General features: G+C 46.1%; 1 protein-coding gene across 5 annotated transcripts in view; it reads left to right on the top strand.

Annotated features, from left to right (window-relative positions):
• LMO1 (LIM domain only 1) overlaps nt 1–24,666 on the top strand; it is a 66,197-nt gene extending 41,531 nt beyond the window's left edge. For all 5 annotated transcript variants that reach the window (XM_049820436.1, XM_049820434.1, XM_049820435.1 and 2 more), the window contains exons 2-4: nt 6,900–7,113; nt 18,555–18,680; nt 23,506–24,666. In XM_049820436.1, the coding sequence (XP_049676393.1) occupies nt 6,908–7,113; nt 18,555–18,680; nt 23,506–23,611 (438 nt within the window). In that variant the 5' untranslated portion in view covers nt 6,900–6,907 and the 3' untranslated portion in view covers nt 23,612–24,666. The remainder of the gene's footprint in view (nt 1–6,899; nt 7,114–18,554; nt 18,681–23,505) is intronic.
• Nucleotides 24,667–25,514: the final 848 nt, after the last annotated feature.

Here is a 25,514-nt window from a genome sequence, read left to right as displayed (position 1 = left end):
CAGAATGTTCTCAGACTAGGTTGAAGGTGGAAGAAATTTGCATGTCTTTTTACTGTTCCCAGGGCTTCAAACAGTAAAAATGGATTTTACTGAAACACTGCATGTGCTAAGAATAAGCTTTGGACATACGCCAATTATGAAAAATTAAAGCTCAAACAAGCATATTTTACAAGCACAGGGAAAAGGTTGCTTACTGGAATGATTTATAGAAACTGTTTTGCCTCAACAATTCTTATGGTTTGCGTTTGGTCCTGCCGCCATGTGTTCCTTTATAGCTACAGGTTGTCCTCTGGTAAGAGCAACTCCATAATAGAGTCTTAAAGCAGGTACTGGAAGCCTCAAAACTTTTGGGGAAAATGAAAATCTAGACTCTAACCCTAAACCTCGGTCCTGCTTCAGAACACTACCTTGGTACAGATTCAAATGATGTAAATGATTATTTTGGGTATCTTGGTCTATCTGAGCAAATGGCTTGAAAACAGGGTCTCTGCATGGGAGATTGGAGGGGCGGCTAAGCCACTCATGAAGCTTTGGGTCACTTTTAGGCAGCTGAAACTGCCAGGGGACACTAGACTCTAAAATATGGTTCTCTAAAGCTTGTTCTGAACTGTAGGGCCCCCAAAAAATTGCTGCATTACTGGGAGGAGGACTATAGCATTGTTAAAATAGAAGTAGTGACCAAAATGTTGTTTCTCCTATTAACTGCCCTCTCCAACTACTTTTTTGCCATGCTTGGGAAATTTGTTCAGTAATGATTCAGAGAAAGAATACCACAAATGAATTGCTAAAGCCACTGTAAAAATCATCTGCTGTATATTGCAGCATGAAACTGGAAATGAAAAAAGACGGTGGTTACTCATTGAATAATTTTGATGAATGGTCTAAGACTCGTTCATAAGCATTTAGTTGCAAGTACTCGGTGTTCCAAATGTAACGTTTTAATTGGATATACAGATGACATGATGAGTTTCACCTTGCTGGCCATAATTCTTCAAATGAAATTCTTGGTGAAGATGCCCGAGACGGCGTACTCTCAGTTCAGTGGAAGTGCATGGTTTAACTTGTTTCGCAGGGTGTAATATTCATAGAAGGTGAGTAATACAATACTGGGAACACAAAGTGAGTTTCTTTTTAAGGGAATGAAATTCACTGCATCTTTTTGGCAATGACTGTCTGCATTTACTTAAATGGGTGATGCAGGGCTCTAATGCTTTTAAATGATATCAGATCCTCTGATAAAAGACATAAGACTGCAGCTTATTTATTGTGATGAGACAGGAGTTAATAAGATTACTCCTACTCTTCAGTTACTTTTTCATCTTTTGCAGCCAAATGCTAGGGTTTTTGTTAGCAGGCAAAAGGAGGTCAGCTCATTTAAGGAGTGTTGATGCTAGAAATAAACATTTTTTCCCTCAAGTGGAACTCGGAAACCTAGGCTCAATTGCCCAACTGCCAAAACTCCGGTCTTTAAACCAGAATTGCTTTTAGCACTGGAATGCTGCATCCCTACAATAACCACTTACATAAATCACAAAAAAAAAAAAAAAAAAAAAAAATTCAAAAAAAAAAAAAGAGAATAAAGAAGTGTAACATAAACCTGCCATAATTGTGGTCTTTGGCAGAATGGTTGTTCAGAAATGTGGTAACTGTGTCTGAAAGGCACTGCGCAAGCAAGAATTTGTGGTGGAGAATAAAAACATAATTCCAGTACTATGTTGCACAAGGTGCTGTGCAACTACATAGGAAGCACTGCGCTGGAGTGGTTGTCACAAACCTTCCAGAGTAGATGCATTTTGTGTGTGTGTGTGTGTGTAGTTACCTGCTTTGTTGTTGAGCAAGCTTTTATGGAAAAAGTAGCTAATCTGAGGAAAAGTTTTGGTTTGTTTTTTTAAAAAACAACAACAACAAAAACCCCACCAAAAAACTTGCAGAGGGAAAGAGTTAAAGCCATCTGCCTGAAAGCATTGTGTAAAACATACACACAGTGTTGGGGAAATAAGCCAATTATGTGTGCTTCACAGGAGGTGGGGGACTGACCTTTGTGTATAATTAGTTCTTTTATTTAAAGCAAAGATTTTGAATAGAATAACTAATTAGCTGTCATAAATGGCAAATTGAAGATTTTGGCCAGATTCCTCGGGGAGTGTGGGAGGACATCCCTCCTCCCACCCCGTACTGTACGCTCTGGCTCTCCTCATTAGGGCTGTTTTTAGTTCTCTGCAGCGGTAATGAGGAGTGCAGTGGCGGCACTTCTCGGAGCCCCTCTAACAAGGCATGAAATGCAGGTGGAGGAGAACCGCCTTCAGCTCCCGACGCTTTCCCTCGGCACACGTGGGTGTAGCGGAGGGCTCGGCTGGGAGCGGGGGAGGCCGAGGGGGGCTGCGGGAAGTTGGAGGGGGGTCTGAAAAGTCACAGTGGTATCACCTGCGTTTTATGCTCCGGACTTGACTGTATAAAATACAGGCAAGCTGCAAAGCCTCGAGGCATATATCATTAGCTAGCAGTCCCGCATTACTCTTTCAGACCAATTAACCTTTAGAGTTGCATTAAAGAAATTAGGTGGTGAACTTCCATGCTTTCAGAGGAGACCAGTAGCTCTCTTGCAGACCAGAGCACTGCGGAGCCGTACGCCGTAGGACCATTGCAGATAACTGTTACTTAAAAGGTCTACCATTTATAAAAAGTTCCCAGGCTCTCTTGGAAACGAGGCTTTATGAACAGTGCCCTTAGAGGAACTGCAGCTGATTGCTATGTGAATAGAAATATCAGTAAAATGGCTTAGAAAAATTTAGAGGTGTACTTAGTGGACACTTGTGTTATAAAGCCAGCTGAATAATTTTACAGAAAGACCCCGACTGAGAAGATACGGGCTGATTAAAGCTAGTTTGTCCGACTGTGAACAGAGGTAAAGTTTAGATTACTCACTACAATAACAGCCTCTTTTGACACAGCCATAAATTTCAGTATGTCCAGAGGTGGTGTCTATAATTTTTTAATGTGCATTGGAGCTCCGAGCACTCAGAACAGGCTTTGTTTTGTATTTACCAGCAGCAAGTCTATTAAGTTGTAAAGGGCAAAGAAGGGAGTGTAGGTAGCCAAAATTAGAAAGGCTTCATGTACTGTTTCTAAGAAAAGGTAGCGATGGATGGCTAGCAACAGGAGAGGGGAGAGTAACTTGATGGTACTTGCAGAATTTGGTAATCAATCAGCATTCGCTTTGTGATCAACTATTTATACGGGTGAGTGTCCAGCTGTTAATTTTTCTATTTCTGTGACACTACTTCTCATTTTCTAATCCTCACCCACAGAGCACACATGGAATTTGTCGAAGGTGAGCTCTTTGTTTCTTGGCAGCCCCGGTTAGACACCACATGCCCCTGGTCAAATTGAACTAGGTATCTTGGCGTTTCTTGGTAAGTACCGGGGAAAAAAATCTACATAGAGAAATGAAGCAGCATCGCCGTCTTGCAGCGGGGAAACTTCCAAAAAGAAAGCGCAGCTCCCCAGGTGCTTGGGGTTTGCTGGACGGGAGGCAGGAGGAGGAAAGCGGGGTTTGGTGTTAACTGTGTCCTCTCTCTCTCTACAAGCCTGCGACCGTGAAAGGGGTTAAGCTTCTGAGATGCTGCTCTCTTGTTGCTTGGAAATGACATGGCAAGCATTCGAGGAACCCTTGCTGATCAAGTTTGGCAGTTTTTGAAATTTTGTTTCACGCCTTGCCTGCTGTGTCAACTCACCAGCTAATTGCAGCTGCAACTTTCTGTAGTGGCGTGTGTGCTCCGTGCAGACTCGTTGGTTGGGATGTCGGAGGGAAGCCTCACAGACCAAAATGTAATTTCAAAACACTGAACCTGACCAGCAGAGGCTGACCTTGCTCGTTATTATCTGAGTGGGAATAGCAGCTTTGAACATCATATGATCTCTGAAACGGTACCTTTTTTCATTAGAAAGCCCCCTGCTGAACACTGACCAAATACATAGCTTTTTTTCCTTGCTTAAGGTACTGTTTAAAAATATATATATCTGTTCCTTTGCTAGTTATTAGAAGAAAATCAAAGTGTTTCATTCCCCTTATTCGCAGAAGCCTCTCATAAGACAATAGTGTGCTTGCAATAGCGGAGAACTGAGATGGCCGCGGTGAGTGAGGGCTGCCAGGGCCACAGATGGAACACGAACCGCCACTACAGCCAGCCCACAGCTCTCCGGGCCTGCTTGCCACCTCAGGAGACCCTCCTAACCTGCCAAACTGCCCTTAGCAATCAAAACAACCTCTCCTAATGGTCCAGCCAGGGTTTCATCCCTGTGCAGCTGCCCTTGCACTTGACCATGCTGCTGTTGGAGTGGACTCCTCGCTCTGGGTGAGGGCAGCTGGAACTCTGAAAGGGCACGGGTTTCAAAAGCGCTCGAGGGCCTTGCGAGGTCCCATCTGGCTGAAGGTCTTGTACTTCTGAATTGCAGAGATGATCTCAAACCCCACCCATGCAGCAGTTCTCTTGCGAGGTGCTTTAAGAGGCTCTGGTTATCTAGAATCTGCATTTTGAAATCTGCAGCACCTCCAGAGGCAGGATCCTCAAGTTACCTAGATGAACCTTGCAAAAGAATGGTATGATGACCCCCCTTGTAGGAAACCCTCTTCTGCCTCTAAGGGTACGCAGCTCACATTTAGAGAGCCTGTTTGGAGGGTGGTGATGACTCACTGGTGTCTAAGGCTCCTATCTTAAAATATAATTTGCACATCTAGGTCTTAGTTTTCATAGGTGCGAACTATTTTCTTTCATCACCGGTACTGATCTTACACAGTTTGCAAATGCAAATCCGTGTATGCACCCTTCTCTGCCTCAGAGTAAGGCAGTCTCTTCTCACGATATAGTGTTTTCCTGGCATGGAGTCAGAGAGAGCATGGGATGAAGGCTTTAAGTTTTCCGAAAAAGAAATTACTTGAAAACTGACGCCTCTCTTCGCTCCTGAAATGCACTCTGGAAAAAAAAAAAAAAAAAAAAAAGTGCTGTGTCCAGAACCACAGGACCACTTCCCTCGTTCTTGTAAGAAACTCTCACCAGGAGCACAGGACTTCTGCCGTCTGCCCTCCAGCACCCGCAGTATACTGCGCTTCTGACACTTCCCTGTCTTTTCCCACTTTCCAAACATGCGGGTGTTTCTCTGTGGCTGTGTATGCAGAATTTCTCTCGGGAGCGTTAAGGGTTGCATATGTGGCAGCCAAACACAGATTTAAGTTTTCATTTAATTATTGCATATTTGTCACTGGCGTCAAAAGGTGAGTTGTATCGACTTTGCAAGCGGGTTTCGAGTGTGCCGTGGCAAAGAGCAGGAGGGCTCTTTAAGCCTTAAAGAGTTTTTGAATGTTACTTGACCTGTCTCCATGCTGCTGAGACCACTTTGATAACAAATGGATCAATACCTCGCTGTTTGTGTAGAGGTGTCTTAAGTGCTACTGTCATCTGCTTGCAGCTCTGACAAAGCAATTATTACTGTAGGAGTGGTGGGTTTTACGTGTGCTGACCATTAGCCACTGTCAGGTGACGCTGGCTTTTAAGGAAAGCAGCAAATGTCACTTATTACAGTGGCACTGACTCGGTCCTCTCCGGCTAAGGGACTGTTAATAATTCCATTATCAAGCTGCTACTTTCTGGGACATCGGTGCTTCTCACAGAAATGGTGGCTTAACTTTATGTAAGAGCATATAACCAGTGACACCTGCTACTGTAGCCAGAGTGTCCCCTCTCATCTTCTCTGTGTTGGTTAAGCCCACGACATGCTCGTTACAGGGCCAGCATTGTCATTTTTAATGATTGACACTAGCAAAAATAAAAATCAGTAAGAAAGTAAAATCAAGGCTCTAGAGAAAATGGGATTCTGGCGTCTCAGGGAGTTCGTTGCTTCTTTCATCATCTCCTGTCCTCTTCCTCCCCCACAGTACAATCCTTGTTTATTTTTCCACCTTGCCTGTGGATTCTATAAAATCCTCTCCTGTCTCCCTCTTAAACTGAGAAGGGAAACAGGTCTCACACCCGTGTCAGTGCTCACCGTGGGAGGCACCAGCTGCGTGGAAGAGAGGAAAAAGCTGGAGACAGCAATGTGAGGAAGGTGGCCACGGCAAGTCTCCACCAGCCCAGTGACTTGAGTGTCCTATCACCACCTCACACCCAGCTAGCTCATGCTTGCTTTGCAGTCCCGGCGGGGATTTCCAGGGAGGAAAAAACCTCCTGGCTTTTTACTACCTTCTCCAGCGGTCCAAGAGGAGAAGGAAAGCTCTCCTTTGCTTAAGGAGCGTGGCTCCACTAGTGGTAGAGGGCCACTGGTTGGGTTATTCTCAGCAGTCCGCAAGGGCTTTTGAATAACATTTCTAGCTTTCACTGAGGCCTCTGTGACCAGCGGGGTTCACAAGAGAGGAAAAACAGTGGTGTACCACATCTTTTTATACCCACTCCTCTCCTTTCCCCATCAAACTTGATCCAGCCAAGATGTTGGACTGGGGGTACGTACAGTGATGACCCTTCTGATCTTCGTAATTGCCTGTGGCAGGTAATTAACAACACAAGAGTACTGGTAATGAGGGGAAAAAAGCAAACGTTGAAATTGCAGCCAGTTTATTCGGCTGCAAGATGTTAATTAAAAAAAGTCTGGTGCTTTGTATCAGCCCTACCCTTAGGAAAAAAGGGCTGTGTTCCTGCAAGTGTCGCACTCCCACTTAACCCGCGACAGCAAATGAAGTTTAAATTCCTTTGACTATCAGCTTCTTGCAATGTGAACTCCTTGTAATGAAACCAGCGGCAGTATTTGCTCACAGATATACCTATAGCTCACAGTGCTACCCCAAATGCAGGCAACCTATTCAAGCTGTTTGGATATCTTCTAAACGAAACGCTTTGTTTGCGTTGCAGGTGTGCCGATGTTATCCGTACAACCCAAAGGGAAGCAGAAGGGCTGTGCTGGCTGCAACCGCAAGATCAAGGACCGGTACCTGCTGAAGGCTCTGGATAAGTATTGGCATGAAGACTGTCTAAAGTGTGCCTGCTGTGACTGTCGTCTCGGAGAGGTTGGATCAACTCTTTACACAAAAGCGAATCTCATTCTTTGCCGCAGAGATTACCTGAGGTAAATAGAGGAACGTAATGTGGGCTCTTCCCAAAGCCTCTCAGTGCGCTGCCAGCTGTTTGTCTTTCTAAACCTCTACTATGAAAACACGTACTTGTGCATGGTCAGCCCTGCTCCGAAGAGGTTGGAGTTTCTTCCTCTGTCTAAGCATGGCTTTTTATTTGCACTTAACATATTTTGTAGTTAGGGAGGTGGAATCCTATTTTTAGGTCAAGGTAGAAGGAGGAGGACATGACTTTATTATCATGAACCAACAAGAACAAACAGTGCTGGCTGAGAAAATTAGGAAAAGGCTGTTAATTCTTCTGGCCTATCTTTGATGTTGTAGTCCTGCATATTGACTGAGTCCTGACCAAACCTTTACTTTTTCTTTTTTAGTGACAGCTTTTAGATGGACTTGTAGTGCTTATATTGAGTAAGGTTCCTCCCAAGGGGCTCTCATCTCTTCCCTAAGCAAACAGCAAAACACTCCAAAATTACAGATCAACTTCAAAAATTTTTTCCTCATGAGGAAGTCTGCAGAGACCATCACTAACTCCGAGTTAGAACTACCCTGTCAGTGTGTGTCTGCAACACATAACACATGGGACTTTTTGCCTGGTGTGTATGGGGGTTTGGTACAAAATACTTTATATAAACACAAATGAATTTTAATAAGATAGCAGGCCTAATGCAAACATTCTTATGAGGGTCACACTGCAAAACACTTTGAGTTTTGCTTTGTTTTTCCTTTGGAAGAACATACTTGATCTCCTGCTGATGTGTGTGTGTTCTTTTTTTTTTTTTCCTAAAGCACTGATAGCATTTCTTATGCAACCTCAACCAGCGAACACATGTGAAGCAAAACAAAACCAACACGCCGTTTTAAGACAGGGAGGTAAAATGCCGTCTAACCTTGTGGTGTCCAGAGGCTGGCTAGATTAGTCTCAGTGATCAGATACTTCATGTGTTTCAAAGTAAAACATATTCCTAAAAATCTTTAGTAAATATTTTCTTAGTAAACTTGAACAAACAAGTTTCTCCTTCTAAAGATGAGAGATTAAACCAAATAGAAGACATAAGTCTATTAGCTGCCATACGGGAGCTGCCACCTTGCCTTTCAGGCAGGCAGTGTACAAGAGCGTCCTGCCCACATGAGGATCTTTGCTCCTGTTTGAGCTGAAACTCTCCAGGGCACACATGAAATGTCTCAGCAGAAATTCTGCCACACAGGCAGCAGCTGCAGGTCCACACCGACTTAGGTGGGATGTGTCCCCAAAACGTAAGTGAGGGGGAGCTTGGGTAAGGGTGGAACACATGTGAAGGGCAAAAGACAGGATAAGCAGGCTGTGGAAAGGGTGTGGCGAGGAAAGAGTTAACTATCTTCAATGTCATGAAATAATTTTTTTACCTTGCTTAAATCTGAGTATTTACTAATGCCAAAAGTCACTTGCTCTGGAAGTATCCTTAACCCTGTCTGTGCTGAGCTGAAAAAGCTGAGCTCCAGAAGGTTCTTTAACACACAGATTTCTAACCCCAAATTAGCATTTTGGTTCTTCACTGACCCTCCTTCAGTTCAGCTGTACTCTTTCTGTGTTGTGGACATAATTCTGACGTGTCAATGAAGAATATAACAGCTCTTGATCTTCCCTTGTTGAGGATTGCGTAATTTCTTTTCATCATAGTATCACAATTGGGTCGTGCGAGGTACTAATCAGAAGGACCCCCAAAACCTCTCAGGAGAGCTTCTTCCAGGAATAGTCTTCCTTCCAGAAAGCATAGGGTGCATTAGTTTCTGGAATGTTTCTTTATACTTTACATTGTTTATACTTTATCTTTTCTTTATCTTGTCTGCACCCAGCTTGCCAAGCGACCCAGGTCTCTCCATCAGTCATCCTCCTCTCCATTATTTATCACTTCTCTAGACTTTGTCACTTGTGCACTTGATAAACAGTGTTGGGGTGAGGGGGTGGGGGGTGGGTGTTTGTTTTTTAAATCTGACCTGAAAAATAGATATTCAGCATTACAGAACCCTACTAGAAATACTCAGCTGGGCGGTGATTCCCATTTACATTTGCTTTTTGAGACCTATGAGCTACCCCATGTTTTGTCCATTTAATGAGCACCGTATTGATTTTGGTTTGTTCTAGTTTCATAACAAAAATAATGTGTGGCATCAAATCAGGCACGTTAAAGTGCCGAAGGAGAGCAGTATTGATGCTGTTAAACTTAGAAGAACCTTTTTATCATTGCAGCTGTAGAGCATTTCTTTCTTTCTTTCTTTCCTTGGTTTATCCTGAGAATGCTGCTTTGAGGTGGAAAAGCTTAATCTGTGATCTTCTCACTGGTCCCCAGATGGCACAACTTTCTGGGGCACACCAGAAGCCTGCGCTAGAGGTGGGAAAGAAGCCAGGAGTTGCAGACCCCAGGAAATGGTCCACGTCCCATCTTTGAGAAGAGACGGCAATTCATGACATGAAACACTGAAGGGAAGAGTTGTGGCTAGTGTTTGGCCATGTCGGACAGCTTCTGTCACAGCAGCAGTTAAGCGTGGTCTCTGAAACCAACTTGTTCTGTGCCTGAAAGGGGTCTCGTAGCCCCTGAGTCTCCATTTGTCAAGTTAGAATAATCCCCGGCCCACCAAGGGGGGAGTCTGCTGCTATTGGTGCAGCACGGTTAAATTGTGGAGGGAAGGCTTAGGTGGCCTTTCCTTTAAATATTTTTCCCCTATCTGAATTTAGTCCATTATAGCAGCTTTGACCACTAGAAATATTTCTTAATTGTGTTTTTTGTTGGGAAGAACAATATAATTGTCATATCTCAGGAAATTTGACCAAGACTCGAGTAGGAAGGAATAATATTAATTCTGTAACACAGTTGTTAACTAGCGTTCAGCTGTTTAGACAGCTTTGCAGCTATGATGTTTTGTGTTCTCCCTAATAAGTAAATTTAGGTTTATACTGGTTTTGGGGGGGTTCTGCCGAACTCCCGAGTTCTGTTCTCCTGACGCTAAGGAACCCTTTCAGAGTCCTAGGATAGGAATAAGTGCACTGCTATGCAGTCCCATATTTTATGGAAGTATAAAGCAATAGTTTTACTTTAAAACATCTTCTGTTGCCTTCTACACGTAATATTTCTTTCTCTCTCAATTTTAACTATTAGTTCTATTAATAGAAGGAACTAAAGTTGCCATCACCATCTTCTCTACTGTCTGTTCACTCCTGGTAATTTGAATTTTTCTTCATGGAGAATTACCCATTCCCGTCATTATATGATTCCTTCCCTGTAATAGTTTTATAGCCTCTATCCACATCTTTTTTTTTTTCCTCATTAAACAACTCGCGGTATTTGTTCTACTAGTCAAATTTTAGCAGAATTCATTCCTGAAAATAAGTTTTCATACTTCAGACTGTACTTGCACCATAAAGGGAGTACTTCATCTGGAGGACAGTCAAAGGCATTTATTGTCGGCCACTTCCTCCACGTGCCTTTGAATAAGAACAGGGTGAGCATTGCACTGATATTTAGTAGGTCAACCATCATGTGCAAAATTAAAAGGTAGTCTGATTCTGCACCCATAAATGTAAATGCATGCATCTTTTCTATCTGAAGTCCAAAAGGAATATTGCTGCGTAATGGCCAGGAGAAAAAACGTGGCGTTTCATAACCTGTTCATAGACCAACGTTTCTTTGAATTTGCTTGTGAGCTGGTTGTGTTGTTTAGGAATACATGCTTCGTTACCCTCCCCTCGCTCAGTCTCCCCCCACGAGCCCGCAGCGTGCCCGCTCCTGCCTGTGGGTGGGGGCTGCAGAGACCCAGCCGCTACCACCCACCACCAGGCTCCCGCTTGCCTCGTGGCCGCAACGTATAGGTGCTGACCTATAGAGAGAAAGGGCTCCTGGAATATTCAGGGCAGCTTAGAAATTCAGCTGAAGTGGTCGTTAATTCGCAGGTCCGGGACGCCGCTCGTGCCACCCCTCCTGCAGGCAGGGGTCGGTCGCTGGGCCGCGGCCACCGCAGGGATGGGGGGCCGGGATGGACTCCTGGGCTCCTGCCCCCGGCGTGGGGCAGAGCGCTGGGGCAGGAGCGCGGCCGGCCCCCAGCCCGCTGCGGCGGCCTTCCTTCGGACACGGCTTCGGCCGAGGTGTCGGCAGCGCGGCGGGCCGCTGGCGGTGTGCGCCGGGCCGCGGTGGGTTTTTAGAAGAAATCTTTCAAATGTATTTCAGGAGCTGCTAGCAGACCGTAGCCTGATCATTTGTTTCGAAAGATAAACTGTCGTCATTGCTTGTGAGGGAACATTTGTTAACCTTCACATTTCATAAAACACTTTCTTGCTCATTTTTTAATCATGAAAGATGAAATTGGATCTGGAGTTGTTATCCTTGCGGTATCACCTCAGTCTCCAGCTGTGTCTAGATGTATCTTTCGATACATTTCGTCTGAGCAAATAGATTTACCATTTGTTTCATAATCACAGTTCCAGCATTCCTACCTCTAATTATTTTCGATAAGCAAATGCTATTGAAGAAACTGCTTCTGGGACAGAGAAGCTTAGCAGGCAGCTCAGATGGCTCCTCGCAGCCCCCACGCAGCAATGTGTGTTTGTTCCTGGGCGTAATTAAACATTCACCAAGCTCCAGTTCACAGGGACGGTTTGGGTGTTGCATCAGGATTTCCCAGGAGGAACTGACAACTTAAATTTCACTGTGAAGTGCTGATGAAGAATGTGATTTTTCCTTTCTACTCAGCATGGTGCCCTCACACGAGCGAAGGCGAGTCAGGCTCGCTTTGACAGGAGCAGAACTGTTGCTTCTGTATGTTTGATATGCTGGTGTTGGGAAAGATTTTCATCATTTAAACTGATTAGGGCCTTAATTAGACTCCAAAGAAAGCTCAAACGTGCATTAAAAAATGATGGTGAATCGGTAAGAGAAGGGCTTTCCGGGAAGCCCTGATGCTGTTCTCAGTGGATTTCATGGAAATTCTTGCACCCGACTTCCCACGTTTTGATCAGTGCTGCAACCTCAGCACGGCATCGGGGCTGCAACCCGAGCGTGGCGTCGGTGCCTGCGGCAAGCGGAGCAGCCCTGTGCGCCCCGTCCGAGGGACGGAGATGTCCCTTGGCACCGGCACCCCTCAGCACTGTCTGTGCCGTGGAGGCTTGGACGCCATCCACCCCGCGCAGCTCCCAGTCCAGACAAGTCACCTGCCCGCTACTGGGGATTCCAGTTGCTGGATACTGGGTTTTGCTCTGCTCCGAATGCCCCGGTGGGTTCATTCTGTTAGTGAATCGCTCTGGGAGCCCTTTAGGTGAAGTGTTCCATATCTGGCAAATGTGCAGCGTTTAATTTTTTTGCGGGTATGAAAAGCGATCTTGCACAAACAGAGGCACCCTGCTCTTTGGCACAGGAGGACGAGGGCAAATACCCTCCTTCTGGTAGGCTTCCCCAAGCCGGTAACGAAGGCCCTAAGCCAAACCATTAAACCACGGTTGGACATGTAAGCACAAGTCTTCAGGAAATGAGAAGCGCGTGCCACAACTAGCAGAATGTAAGTTAATCTACCAGAGACATCACTAATACTCTGAATGTAGCTTCAGCCTGCAGAAGCTGCAACACCTGTGAAGCAGCAAGGAGAGTCTTTGGGATTTTTTTCGGCCAGAGGAGTGTAGCGTGCATGCATGCACCAAGAGTGTGCCCTGCCTGCTTTTCAAGGGGCACATTTAGCACGGGGAGAAGAGGTATAAATGCAGCGTGGCTGAACAAATGGTATCTGCTCAGAGCCTAAAAATGTTGCTAAATTGAAGTACTGTTCTTGCATCGCAACAGGGAGCGTCTGGCATGCTATGTAGGATACTCTCACTTCTACACTTGGTATCTATACAGATTAAGGAGGATTAATTAGGCTCAAAATACAATGTGTCTTGGCAACATTGCTGTGCTTTGTGATGTTAAAGCACAGATTTTTTTTTCTCCATAGTAGCTGGTCCAGGAGTTTCTCACAGCCCATGCCTTTCAGGATAAACAAGCAATGCTCGATTTGTTCATTTGCTACCCCCTCCCCCCCCTTTTTTTTTTCCTTCTCCACAACCTCCCAGTGAGGAGGAAAGCTTATGGGGACTAATTCTGCCCAGCTGGCGTGCCTCTAGCACTTTCAACCTTGCAGTTTTCTGACTGCTGTTTTTAAACTCCCCTAAGAGGACGTTGTTGCACGTATGTTCAGCAGTGTCAGAGACAGCCAAGATGGGGGTTAAGGTCAGCGGCTTCACTTATACCATAAGAAGGCTGGGGTAGGGGAGGAGAACTTGGACTTCTCCCTGCTAAGAGTCCCAGCCCCACTGTAAGTATCTGCTGAAAATATGGAGAGAGAGAGACCAAAGGAGTAAAAAGAAGTGAACATTCAGATGCGTTCTTCAACTGAAAACAGATGCCCTTGAGCAATCTTGAAGTTTATGCCCAGTAATCTCTGAACTAGTGAGGTCACTTGACCAGAGGGCTTTTTTGTACCACGCTGGTCCAACTCCTCCCGCTATGCTATCCATAAATGCCAAACCCTTTGGCACACAAGACGTAAATTCTTTGGGATTGAACTTGAAGGTTTCACGAGAGGACAGCTCGACCAACTTCATTAGTATCAAAATGCATTTCCTTTCCTTCAGCTGACAGGAATTCCCACTGCAGCACTGACAAGGGTGTACTAGATGGGAGGGTGCACCAGCTAATATGTGTTTCCCATGCTGAAACACCTATCACTAAGGCTTTCTCTGAATATTACACAAAGGCTGATGACAAGGAAGTTGGGATCCTTGAGTCTAAAGTTGCTTTTAAGCTTATACATTTAATCTTTTTAAGCGACATTCAGGCTTTCCCTGCAACTGTTGGAATATTCAGTACTTTGGTCAAATCAGACTTGTAGCTCAGTGTATTTCTAGTATCCACAGATGGGAAAAATCCTGATTGCAAGCTGTTAAGAGCTGTCCTCACTGGAAGACTAGTTGTTGGTTTGTTTCACATGGTAAAGGCAAAACCTTTTCTTTTCATGACGATGAGTTTCAGGTACGTAAAGCAAGTCTTGTTCTACAGCAGGTCCTGATGGAGCTAGGAAATAAATGGCAGCAGGCATAGAGGGAAGGTGTATGGGAAAACCTATTTCACCTACTAGCTGCAGAGGATATGAGCATGGGGTTTGGTAGCTCTTCAAAAACTTGTATATCCAGACAGTCTGGATATACAAATAGAGAGAGAAATACGTAGCTGTACACAATATTTACAAATCTAGATATTTATCTGTAGATAAGTGGTTAGTCCTCTTTCAACTCATTGTTCTTGCCTTTCAGTGTTGACAAAGCCTCTTGTTTTAGAAAAGTGTCAGTCTCAACTCAGCTGTTTAATTTTGAACTTGTCTTGTTCTTGTGGTGTTTAAAAAAAATCCAATTGACACTCCCAACCTGTCCTTTCTGTACCACTCATTATTTATAAGTGCCTGTCCTGGTTCCTCTTTTTTTGTCTCCTGTGAACTCGACAGCTCCAAGATTTTCACTCTTTATGTGGAGGGAAGATTTTCTCCCTCTTTCTCGATTGCAAGCTGCTAGCTAATCAGACACCAGGCTAGAGAGAGGAGACGAAACGGGGACTCTTTCCTTGTAGGCAATGACTAAAACAGATTGTTGTTCCTAGTGGTGACAGAAATAGGCAATCAGGTTCTCAGTTTAGCCACCCTGCACATTTTGGTCAGAAAAGGAAAAATTTGTTAAAAGGTGCTAAACTTAATGTGTTCATATGAGAAGTTTCTTACTGTTTTCCCTACGGTAAGGACCCTTTACCATTCTTTTTTTCCCAAAAAACCTACAGGGTGTGCTGTGACTTTACTATAGTTTGAGTTAACTTCAGGTGTATTCATGGAGCTGGTGAGGTCTGGATCATTGTGCAGAAGACTACTCCTTAGCCCAGACAAGACTACATAAAAAGCATCCTTCGACAGTTGCCTACCACTTCCAGGAGCGCTCCCTTCTTTTCCCATTAATTCATTTGCATTCACTGCTGCTCCTGTATGCCAATTAGCTTTAATTTTTACTATACACACTGACATCAATGGCCAATGAGAACAGCACGTAGCGGGATTTTTAGTGTGCCTATAAACTACAGAAAATTGTCCTTGGACAAACTCCTGCTTTTAGACTGGCTGACAACAATAGACATGGTTAAGTTCAGGCTAAGAGCCATTAAACATAATTACTACCACAGGCTAGAAGTTTAATTGTGCTAAATTTTAAATCTGCATAGTCTATGCTTATTTACAAGCTGGCTAGGTCTTCCTGTTACATAAGGGGGAATAAATCTGTACTTAAAAATTGTTGCCTTTTAACTTCAAAGGGAGATGAAAAAAACCCGGGGTTTTTAGAAGCAGCAAAACAACTCCAAACTGAAACCTTTCTGTATTTCCAGCTTCTTTTATGCAAATGGCTCCAAGCTGGTAAGTAGATGCTGAGCATCTTCTGATAGATTTTTTTTTTTTTTTTTTTTTCCTAATGTGCTTCAACTTTGTGTGCGTGAATGTGCGCGAGAGTATTGCATCTGTTATGAAGGTGTCTGGGGGACAGAATGCAGATCAGTTTGTTCATGTGGGGTTATTTTAAATTTAACTGCAGATGGGGCTTGGGGTGGAAGATTTTCCTCTTGCTCCTTGTCTTCTCTCCCTCCTCTAATAATGTTAACCTCCCCACCTCAGAAAGTTTCAGCTCAAGTAGCTTCTGGGTAAGGAGGTATCAGACGTGGCAGGTTTTTTACAAGCAAACAAAAAAGGCAAAAGTCTGTGCTCATTTTGTTTTTTATTCCAGAAGAACGAAAAAAAAAAAATTCATGTTCACTGAGCTACAAGTTACGGTGTATATTTAGAAGCATGGTGAAAATACAAGGGCTCTAAGTCACTCCCTGAAAAGCAGATTAAAATTAAGAAGTGCTAGAATACGTGTGAAATGTTCATCTGTTGGGAAAGGGAGGGTATGGAGGACTGTGAAACTTGATAGAAGAGAAAAAGATTAGCACGCTGACTAGCTGGAAGCTACATTCATGTAGACATTAGAAGGCAACACGATTTCAGCTGGACAGAACATAAGCTTCAGATCTTATGCAAACAGTCAAAGCTGTTTAACAATTGGTTTACCCCCAAACCCCTGAAAGGAGACAGGTGAATACGATGCCAAATACATTTTTCATGTTTCTTAAGCTAACTGTTTAAATAGTTAAGTGAACATCTGTCCAAATTTCCCCATCATTTCCATTTAGAAAAGTCTCCTATTTGAAGGCTGAAGAAAAGCGCCTGCTTAACAATGCAAATGGTGCTGTCTGGGGCCCCTTTATTTTGTTTAATCTAGATTGAGCTCCACACAACTGTGATGCTAATGAATAATGGATATTTTATACTTGTGCATGTAGCAGTGCTGGGCACAGAGCAAATCTAGGATTAACCTCCCACTTTCCCTGCCTAACACGTATTGGACTTATTTTTTGAGTTTGCTGTGACTTGGGTACTCTAAAAACAGATGCCTGGTTTTATGGCAAATGGCAAAACTCCGGCAAAAGCTGTCAGGTTTTGCTATGCCCAAGTGAGGTACCGTAGAAGGGGGCAGCTACGCTGGGGGAGGGAGGGATGTCTGTATTAATGGCTTGATTTGCGAGCGGGTGCTGAATGAGAGCCAGGGCGTTTCAGGGTGGAGACCTGTACGCTTTTCAGTGCCACATTTTTTCAGTCCGGTCTGCTGGCGTTAGGCAGCCAGGCACCACGCTCAGCTGCCTCCCCTGCCTGCCTGCGGGAGCAGGAGCAGGAGCAGGAGCAAGCTGGAGGCAGCTTGCAGGGCAAATGGGACTGCCCCGGTACCGATTGCATGGTCCGAGTTGCTGGGATTTTACTCCGCCTTTCAGCCCTCGTACGATGGGTTCATACGGCAAGAGATTTTTGGTACTCCCTTTGTGCTTTTTCTGTCCTGCAGAAGTGTTTCCATTTGGTTTGCCTAGTTTAACTTTCAGGGAAAATGTGGTACTGTTTCTTCATGGGAAGCCTTGGGGTTTTCCAGCCAGGCCTAATGAAAGACCACTGATGCCACTTCTAGTGAGAAATAAGGGTAGCCTTTTTTTTACAGCTGAAGAGCAAGCTGACTTTGGTAGCACAGCGCTGTGGGAGGGTGGGAGAGTTGTGTGAAGGTTTCTATAACATTGCTGGGTGGTTTAATTCACAATTACTGGCCAGTAATAATTAGTATTGATTAGCTTGGCAAATTGCAGGTTTAGAAATTGGTTATAGATTTTCCTGATGCTTCTCGTCTGCGTGTTGTGGAATCAGCCAGAGCCAATGGCTCGAAACAAACCGCAAGCCCAAATCTGTCTGCGGGCAGCGACGCGTTGCACGTGCAGAGCTAATGGTCAGCAGGAACCTTACGTCTCGAGGCTCGCCGCCCCAAGAATACGATTTTTATCATCTCCTAAGCAAAGTAACTAACCACACACGTATTGACGGGGCGCAATTTGGTTTTGTCGGCCCGTTGATACGTGCCCCGGCTGGTTCGCGCGGCTTTGTGGTCGCGGTGGCGTGCCGCCCCCGGCGGGCGCAGGGGGCTGCGGGGACACCTCGGCGAAGGGGGCCGGGGCGAGGATGCCGCGGTCTTGGTTGAGTCCCCCGGCGAGAGCTGTAACAGCGGCAGACATCTGGGGAGACAGATAGTGAAAGCCAAGATGAAAATGGCAAAGCTTCCAGTGCTGAAGGGCTGTCCTGGAGGACCGAGGAGCTGAAGTGGAACGGCTGAGCGTGCTGTTCAGGCTGCGGTGGAAGGGCTTAGCTGGCTCCCGGGAGGGACGTGGAGGCGGGAGGAGGGGGGCACAGCCAGGGAGGAGGGCTTGCTCTCCGAGATGCCTTGCAAAATGCTGTTGTGCTCATCGCGAGAGAAATGGCGCTTTTCCGTTTTGAACAGCAGGTAAGTGAGGTTCTTCCTGAGCTATATTATAGCGTTGCCTGCCAGGGTTGGCAAAGTTTGCAGGTCTTCCGTGTCTTGCTGCGAGAGGCTGCCAGCCTGTCCTTCTGTTCGGCTGCGGCCAAGCGCAGATGGGGCAACCGCAGGCGGAGGAGGGCGGGCGGCTCCGAGCACCTACCCCACCGCTGCAGAGAGGCAGATAGTTTTTGACTGAAATTTTGTGAGCCCCAAAATAGTGCTCTAAGTGTTTAATGCTTTTCTCCATTAGACAGCAAATTAGCCCTAGGCTTACAAACCAAATGAAGTTTCATCTCGACAATCGGAGCCTGCTCACCAGGCAGTTTTATCCCAAGTTCCCGCACACTGGTTGGTCAGCGAAATGGAGACTGCAACTTCTATTTATTGGTGCAATACAGTATTTGATACTGCTAATTACACTTAATTAGTCCTTCCACCATTTAATTAAAATGGCTTCTAATGATTGTGCTTCTTTGGCAGGCTCTTTGGTACCACCGGGAATTGTGCTGCCTGCAGTAAACTGATCCCTGCCTTTGAGATGGTGATGAGGGCCAGAGATAATGTTTACCATTTGGACTGCTTTGCCTGTCAGCTCTGCAACCAGCGGTGAGGACACAGTTATTATACACACAAACACAAACTAATTTATACCTTTGCCTGCAAAATAGGGGAAATATTTGATCCGCGCTACCTGTCTGGGGCTCACAGCCTGCTGGCTCGGGCTGGTTTGTTAGGCTGACCTGGGTGATGCATGTAAGTACCTGTAGCCCCTTTACCGCAAATCCCCTTGGAGCTGGTGGGAGTTGGAAGGGCGAGGGGAGCACACAGACTGCAGATCTGGCCACGGTTGTATGCAGCACAGCTGCTGCTGAATAAAGCAAACTGCTTCAGTGTCCTTTCAGGATCTACCCTCTTTGCAGAACACAGACGACAGAGAATAGACCTCCTCTGGCAAACTGATGATATTTTGCTTAAAGCAGGTTTCTGACAGGCTCAAAACTGAGGACGGCAAAGAAGAAAGAGAAAGAGAAGGGACAGGAAGGAGAAAAAAACTCTAGATAAGCTCTTTCCAACACTAGGAAGAAATCCCTTTACTAGTTGTGTAATTAATAGGGGATCTTGGTGGTGTAATTTTGAGTGGGGCTTGTGTATTTCTGCTGGGTTTTACCCAGTGGAAAATGCACATCAAGGAGTACGATAAAGGGTCATGCACAAAGTTTTCACTTGGGCTACCTGCAGGCAGCTGAATTTGGGAGGGCTGTAAAAAATCTTACCAGCACCCTGTTTGTTGGTCATTGTAGGTGGAATGGAAGCCCCCAGAACCAGATGTGTCATAGTGTCACTTTCTGATGCATCCATCCATCCATCCTTGTCCAAGACAGGCCAGACAGTGTTGTTGTTCCTACTGCTTGTTCAGTTGGGCTGCAGTGACTGCCCAGGGCCCAACGGCTGTGCTGGGGTTCCTCTTCTGGACTTGTGGTTGTGATTCCAAGAGATGAAACTAGGAGGCAATGCTTCGTCCCGTGTGAAGGTGTGAGAGAGATGACAAAACTCTCGGGAAGAAGGAGAGCCTAATTCTGTAAAAGTCAAGCTAAAAGCCTGACTTAAAAATTCATTGCTTGCCCTAGCACAAAAGTCACCGTGGGATCTCTACTAGTGAAGTAGCCATACACGGTGCATGCGTGAATGCAAACCTCTGCCACCTTTCCCACTAAACTTCGGCGACCGTGCAAACTGGGGTCCGAGTCTCCTTCCGTGCCCTCTGCCAGGGGCTCACTTCACGGGGATGTGAATGGGGTGGCAGCTGGTTGGTGCCACAGCATGGAAGAGGAGAATCGGGCGAGCCGTTTGTAGCTCAGGTGGCTTTACTCAGCCCCGTTATTGAAGGCGGAGGCAGTCGTTGTTGGAGGTAGAAAGCTCCTATTAATATTGGCGTTGTCCCCAGGAGCGGTGGCAGTGCCGAGGCGGCAGTGACATCTAGTGGCTCCTGGCCCGGGGCTCCTCTCGGGAAGCCCAGTTACATCTTTCAGTTGCCCAGTCTTGTTTTGGCACTCTTGAACACGCTCCCGCGACAGCCGCGATTCCCGATGGCCAGCGTGCGACCGCTTGCAGAGCTCATACGTGCCCTCCCCGAGATGGTCTCTCTTCACGCAGCTGACATTGCTGGTGGGCTGTGGGGTTTGTCTCCAGGCTCGGAGGTGTTGCAGGGTGCTGCCAGGCTCAGCCCTCAGGCTCGGCTTTCTTCAGCCTGCCCACGAAGGCCGGGCAGGAGAGGGGTGTTCCCAAACTCCACGCCGATACCGGGGCTCGAGCACCTCAAACGTCCCTTCTGGCAGAGGCAAGTCACGGCTCTGGGCTGCGCAGGCAGGAGTGCTGGGGTGGCCTTGGAGTCTGTAGGATGAGCGTTTGTCATCAAACCCCTCCTTTACCCTAGCTTCTCTCACGGAAAAGCCTAGTGCCGCCTAGTTTTCATTTTCAGGAATTTCTTTTCAATTTCACCCTTTATTACAAAGGCTCCAAAGCACCTCTCTCCCTCTCTTCCCTCTGCGATCACTAACGCTATTACTGCACTCAGTGCAAGGCATGGTCCTGCTCTGCCCTTAAAATAACCTCCGTGCACTGTCACTGCCTGGCAGGAAAGCGCAGGTAATTCCCCGTTCTGGCAGAGTCGTGCTTTGATGCATGATGGATTTGCCCAGGTTGGGGAGAGCTGAATGTTTCTGAAAGATGGGCTGAGTAGACGGCATAGAGCTACGTGTAGATTGTTATTTTTGGCTGAGATCAGTAGACTACAACCTTTTATGACTTATCCTCTAAAGATTTTGGCCAGAAAGGGCAGATCGGAAGTGCTCCTGTAACAGATGACATTGGAAGCTGAACCAAGAACAGTGAGTTTAAGTAACCGTAAAGTCAAAATTGCAGAGGCGGATGCCAAAACTAGTTCTGAATCGGAAACCCCACCTGAAACCCCACCTCGTTGTCCGGCTATGAAAAGATTTGATTATGAAGACCTTTCTCTAGTTCTCTTCCAGCTTACTTGCCCTTCTATAGCTAAACTGTGTCTGTGTAGAGTGTTAAATCCGTCAGAGCAAAATCTCTAATATTTTTGCCAAATGTGCAGTTTTCATTAGCTTCATTCTCCAAAACACCAGATTTGCAGCAAGTCCTACACAGTACTCAGCCTACTATGCTTTAATAAGGCCAACATTGCTTCTCACAATAGTGAATAAAAGTTGGTCACTGCTGGAACTGGCTAAGAGATCAGTCTTACAAGGGTTTCAGGAAATCCAGCTGCTTGGGTTGCGATTATCTAAGATGTGGTTTTGCTCAGAAGAAAATCACTCTGTAGAAATGGCAGGGTAGGTTCAGTGCCTGTTTCTCGCTGCTGCTGGCTGGAACTCGGTCAGCCAGACAGGCTCTGGACAGACCTGCTCCGAGCGGGAGGGCCGGTGGTGCAGGGCCACGTCTCGCTCTGAAGAGAGCTGCAGGCTGGGACACGTGAAACTGGGTCTGCAGTTGCTCTGTTAAATCCCCTGTCTCTAGTTGCGGTGCATCAGCTGAAGAGATCCCAGTTTACTGCTGGGTTTGCAGGACTGGTAGGGAGAAAGAAAGAGTCGCTTTTCCAGTGAATCAAGCCCTTCTCCCAAAACTTCACAAGGTCTCAGGGTACCCCTGCTGTGCATTTTAGGTCCTATGTGCTCATATGGCCCACCGACCCCCCAGCTCCCTAGTTCTCCCACTCCTCCTTTGGCTCCTCTAGACCCAAACCAGGTTTGGCAAGAGAACGCTGTCAATGGTGCTGGTGACAAGAGTAATTTTTGCATTTCTCTTCTTGGAGATTTATATCGTACTTCAGGTAGGGGTAAGTAGCAAAAAGCAAGCAGCTGTGACTGCTATTTATAGTGAGTAAACCTACTGGTGGGGAAGGTGGTGTTAAGGCAAGTGTGTGCAGTACAGTTTGTAGCATAAGAGCTGCTAATTTAAATTGAGATTAATTTTTAGCTTTTTAATATACAAAAAAGGTTGAATTTTAGAACTACTAAAGCATGTGCCACAGATGGAAGAAGATGGAAGGTCTCCAGTGAAATCGTATGAAGTGAGAACCAATACCCAGTTCTCCCTGTATCGATTTGGCAAATTAATCAGCTTACCTGCAGGTGTCCAGCTGGAGAAAACTTGTGCCCATGTCAGACCTATAAAGGAGCTCTGAAATGATAGGTCCTGTTCTTGTAGCAGAATATATTCAGTTTTTGTTGGAGATGCTCTGCCCAGAGCTGCCTGAGTTACAAATTTAGAAAGCATTTTAGACAGGGAGTAGGCAATGTCCCTGCCAAAGCTCTGCCTGGGAGCAGAGAAAATGGGTGTTTGAGGTCTGCTGAGTCTCCTGAGGATGGGATCATCTCTACTGATCTTCCTTCAAAGCCCAGTAACTATTTGGCCTCGCCAGAGGCTGGTACCTGCCCGTTCCTCTCGGTTCAGAGCTGCGTTTTGGCGCAGTGGCCGGGGTGCCTCTGCTTTAGGGACCTGGGACTGATTTAAGACTCAGCACTTGGGGCAGGGAGGCGCAGCCCCGTGCTCTGGTCTGCCATTGCCCTGCTAGCACGACTGACAAAAAGCAGCCCCTGAATTGGGTGCAAAGAACATTATTTGTTATCTTAAGAAGTAAAGATTAGCTTCTGATTCTTGAGCAAGCAGGCAGGGCAAAAAAGCTATTGGCTGTCAATTCACACCTCTCAGATCTTATATATGGAACTTTTTTGACCTTAATGGTCAAATAAAATTGTTAAATATCACAAGCCTCTCTGTCAACTTCAAGACAAACAGAACAATTTACATGGTATATAGAGAGCAGTGCCCTTCGCTCAATGAAGATAAAGGTTAGGAGTCCAGCCACCAGGAAATTTCTATTTATTGTTCAGCACTGTACACAAGGGGGTGAGGAAAGACTTAATAGCCAGTCCTTGCCTGGAAATTAGTGTAAATACTGCCTCACCCGAGGGAACCCTGGAAATGTGGATACCAGCAAAAACTTCAAATAGTCTCTGTGTAATATCGCCTGCTTGATTTCCCGCTTGTAGAGCCGACAGCTCTGGTCTGCAGGGAGAAATCCCTTAACTGCTCCCGGCCTCCTCCCGCTGCTGGTGCGGGACCCGGCAGAGACCGGGACCCGCTCCCCGAGCTGCTTCCTACAACCGTGGCCTGGGAGCTGGACACCGCTGTGCCAGGAAAAGGGATGGCAAAACCCCGGGACGTGTGCAGGGAAGGGGAGCGGGGGGAGAAGCACGGGGGCTTTCCTGGGGTCCAACACCACCCGCAGAGCTGGAAACCAAACTCTGGTCCCCAGAGTCGCCTTCAGACCCAAACAGCCTCGAATTCCCCCTGTCGTAACCTCTGTTCACACTTACACCCGTTAATTCTTTTTATCTTCCAGATTCTGTGTGGGAGACAAATTTTTCCTGAAGAACAACATGATCTTGTGTCAGATGGACTATGAGGAAGGGCAGCTGAACGGGAGCTTCGAGTCCCAGGTTCAATAACAAACCCTGCTTCGCTGAAGCACTGTGGGATGGGTGCTCGGCCGCGCGAGCAGCGAGGGCGCCTGTCAGCTTGCCTGCAATATTTTTTTAATTCTTGGTCCAGAGAGGACTATATACATTGTAGTACTTTTCCCCCCCAACACAAAGCAGTTACAATTTTAGATGTACAGTTGTGCCTGCTTAGCTGAGCACTGCATTGCCTGTATGTTTGTGAGTTTTTGGGGTCTGGGGGAGGGCTCTGTACAGTCTGTTTTCTGTATATAAACTGGAACATTTATTTTATGAAAAATGTAATGCAATTTTATTACTGGTGTGAATTAAAAATTATGAATGTTTCCTGGTCATCTTAGCTGTGGTTTGTTCCCCATGTGGTGAAGGCCTGTATTTCCTGTGCTTGATGTTGAAGAGACTATTAGAAATGTATACACAGATCCCTGGAAACTGCAGGAATAAAAGCAGAGGTGGGAGTTGACACACACACAAACCGGGGGAAGAAATGCTGCTGCAGACTTAGACCTCTCCGCTTGAACCGTGCAGAGACTCGTGTCCAAAACCCTGCTGCGGTGTACGACAGGAGGGAACGAGCCGTGGGCGGGTGACGGCTGGGAGCCGTCGGTGTCGCTGGCCGGGTCCCACGAAGGCTGCTGAGCAGTGCTGAGTTGCTGGCGGAGAGGTGTCTCGCTTTTCACATCTATGAATTTAGAAAGAGCATTTCCATGGCCGGGAGTGCTTGTTGGCCAGCTGATACGGTGTCTCCAGTCTGGGCTGTGAGGAACAGGCTCCCTCCAGCCTTGCCAAAGGGTGCCCAGGCATTGATCGGAATATTAATTTCCAGGCTTTGATAGGCAGTGGGGTTTTCCTGTGGGGCATCGCTTGTCCAGGTCTGAGCTGCTGTGAGAGCGGATGTCAGGGTTCGAATGCGACCGGGCGCTGACGCAGCATCCCTTTTCACAGCCCTTTTTGCTTACTCTGTGCCAGGTGCTTTGACCTCCCACGTAACGAAAGTGATCGGATTTGAAGCATCTCCCGTTAGAAAAGCTCTGAACTGTGTTCCTGCTGCGATGCTTTGTGCAATGATTTTCAAGGTTATGCAATTCATGTGCAACCCACTGGACTGTACCAAACGCATTTCTTTGTATGGTGAGTGTCACTTTAATACAGTGCACCAGTAGCTGTAAAGGATGGCTGCAATTCTATTTATTTTGTCATCTTGCTTTTTCTTAGATTTACCCCCCTTTCCTCTAATAAATAGACACCGAGTACTTTTTTTTCTGATGTGACTTAATCGGTTACTGGTCCTGGATCGCGTGTGTGTTCTGTGAATTGCGAACACCAAATGCAGCGCAGCTTGGTCCTGCTCTGCCTGTTGCATGAAATGCCTTTATGTACATCTATGTTGAATAATGGCTAAACAGAAGCAAAACACCACTAGACACTTAGTATAGTTCAAAATATTACCTGTCATCTGAAGCTACCTCAGACATGTGCATTTGTTGGGTGATTTTTCTTCCTAAACAGACGTTTTGGGTTGGGAGACCCATTATAAAATGTGTGGCCCTATCCCCTTTTATTCCCATAAAGATGGAATAGCAATTAAAAAGCCACCTATAACCACCTATGGATAGGTGGTGTTTTAATTGCCATTCCATTTTAATGCCTTTTGGGATTGGGGGATCTGTCTTTTGAGAAGCTGTAGAGTTGATGCTCTTTTTGTAGAGGCTGTTGCAGGTGGCCACACTGGGGCTACTGAAGGAGCAGCTTGTTGCCCACATGTTTTGATTCCTTGCTTTGAAATGGGCTGCCAGACAGTCGCTGTCTCTGCCTGTGCTCCAGAGTGATGGCTACCCGACTGCCCGTGGGGTTTGCTGTAAATTGACACGCAATGGCAGCACGCAGGTGTTGG

The sequence above is a fragment of the Accipiter gentilis genome, chromosome 17 (assembly GCF_929443795.1).
Source record: "Accipiter gentilis chromosome 17, bAccGen1.1, whole genome shotgun sequence".
Lineage (NCBI taxonomy): Eukaryota > Metazoa > Chordata > Aves > Accipitriformes > Accipitridae > Astur > Astur gentilis.
Note: the sequence above shows the minus strand (reverse complement) of the source record. Positions and strands in the feature narration are given on the sequence as shown.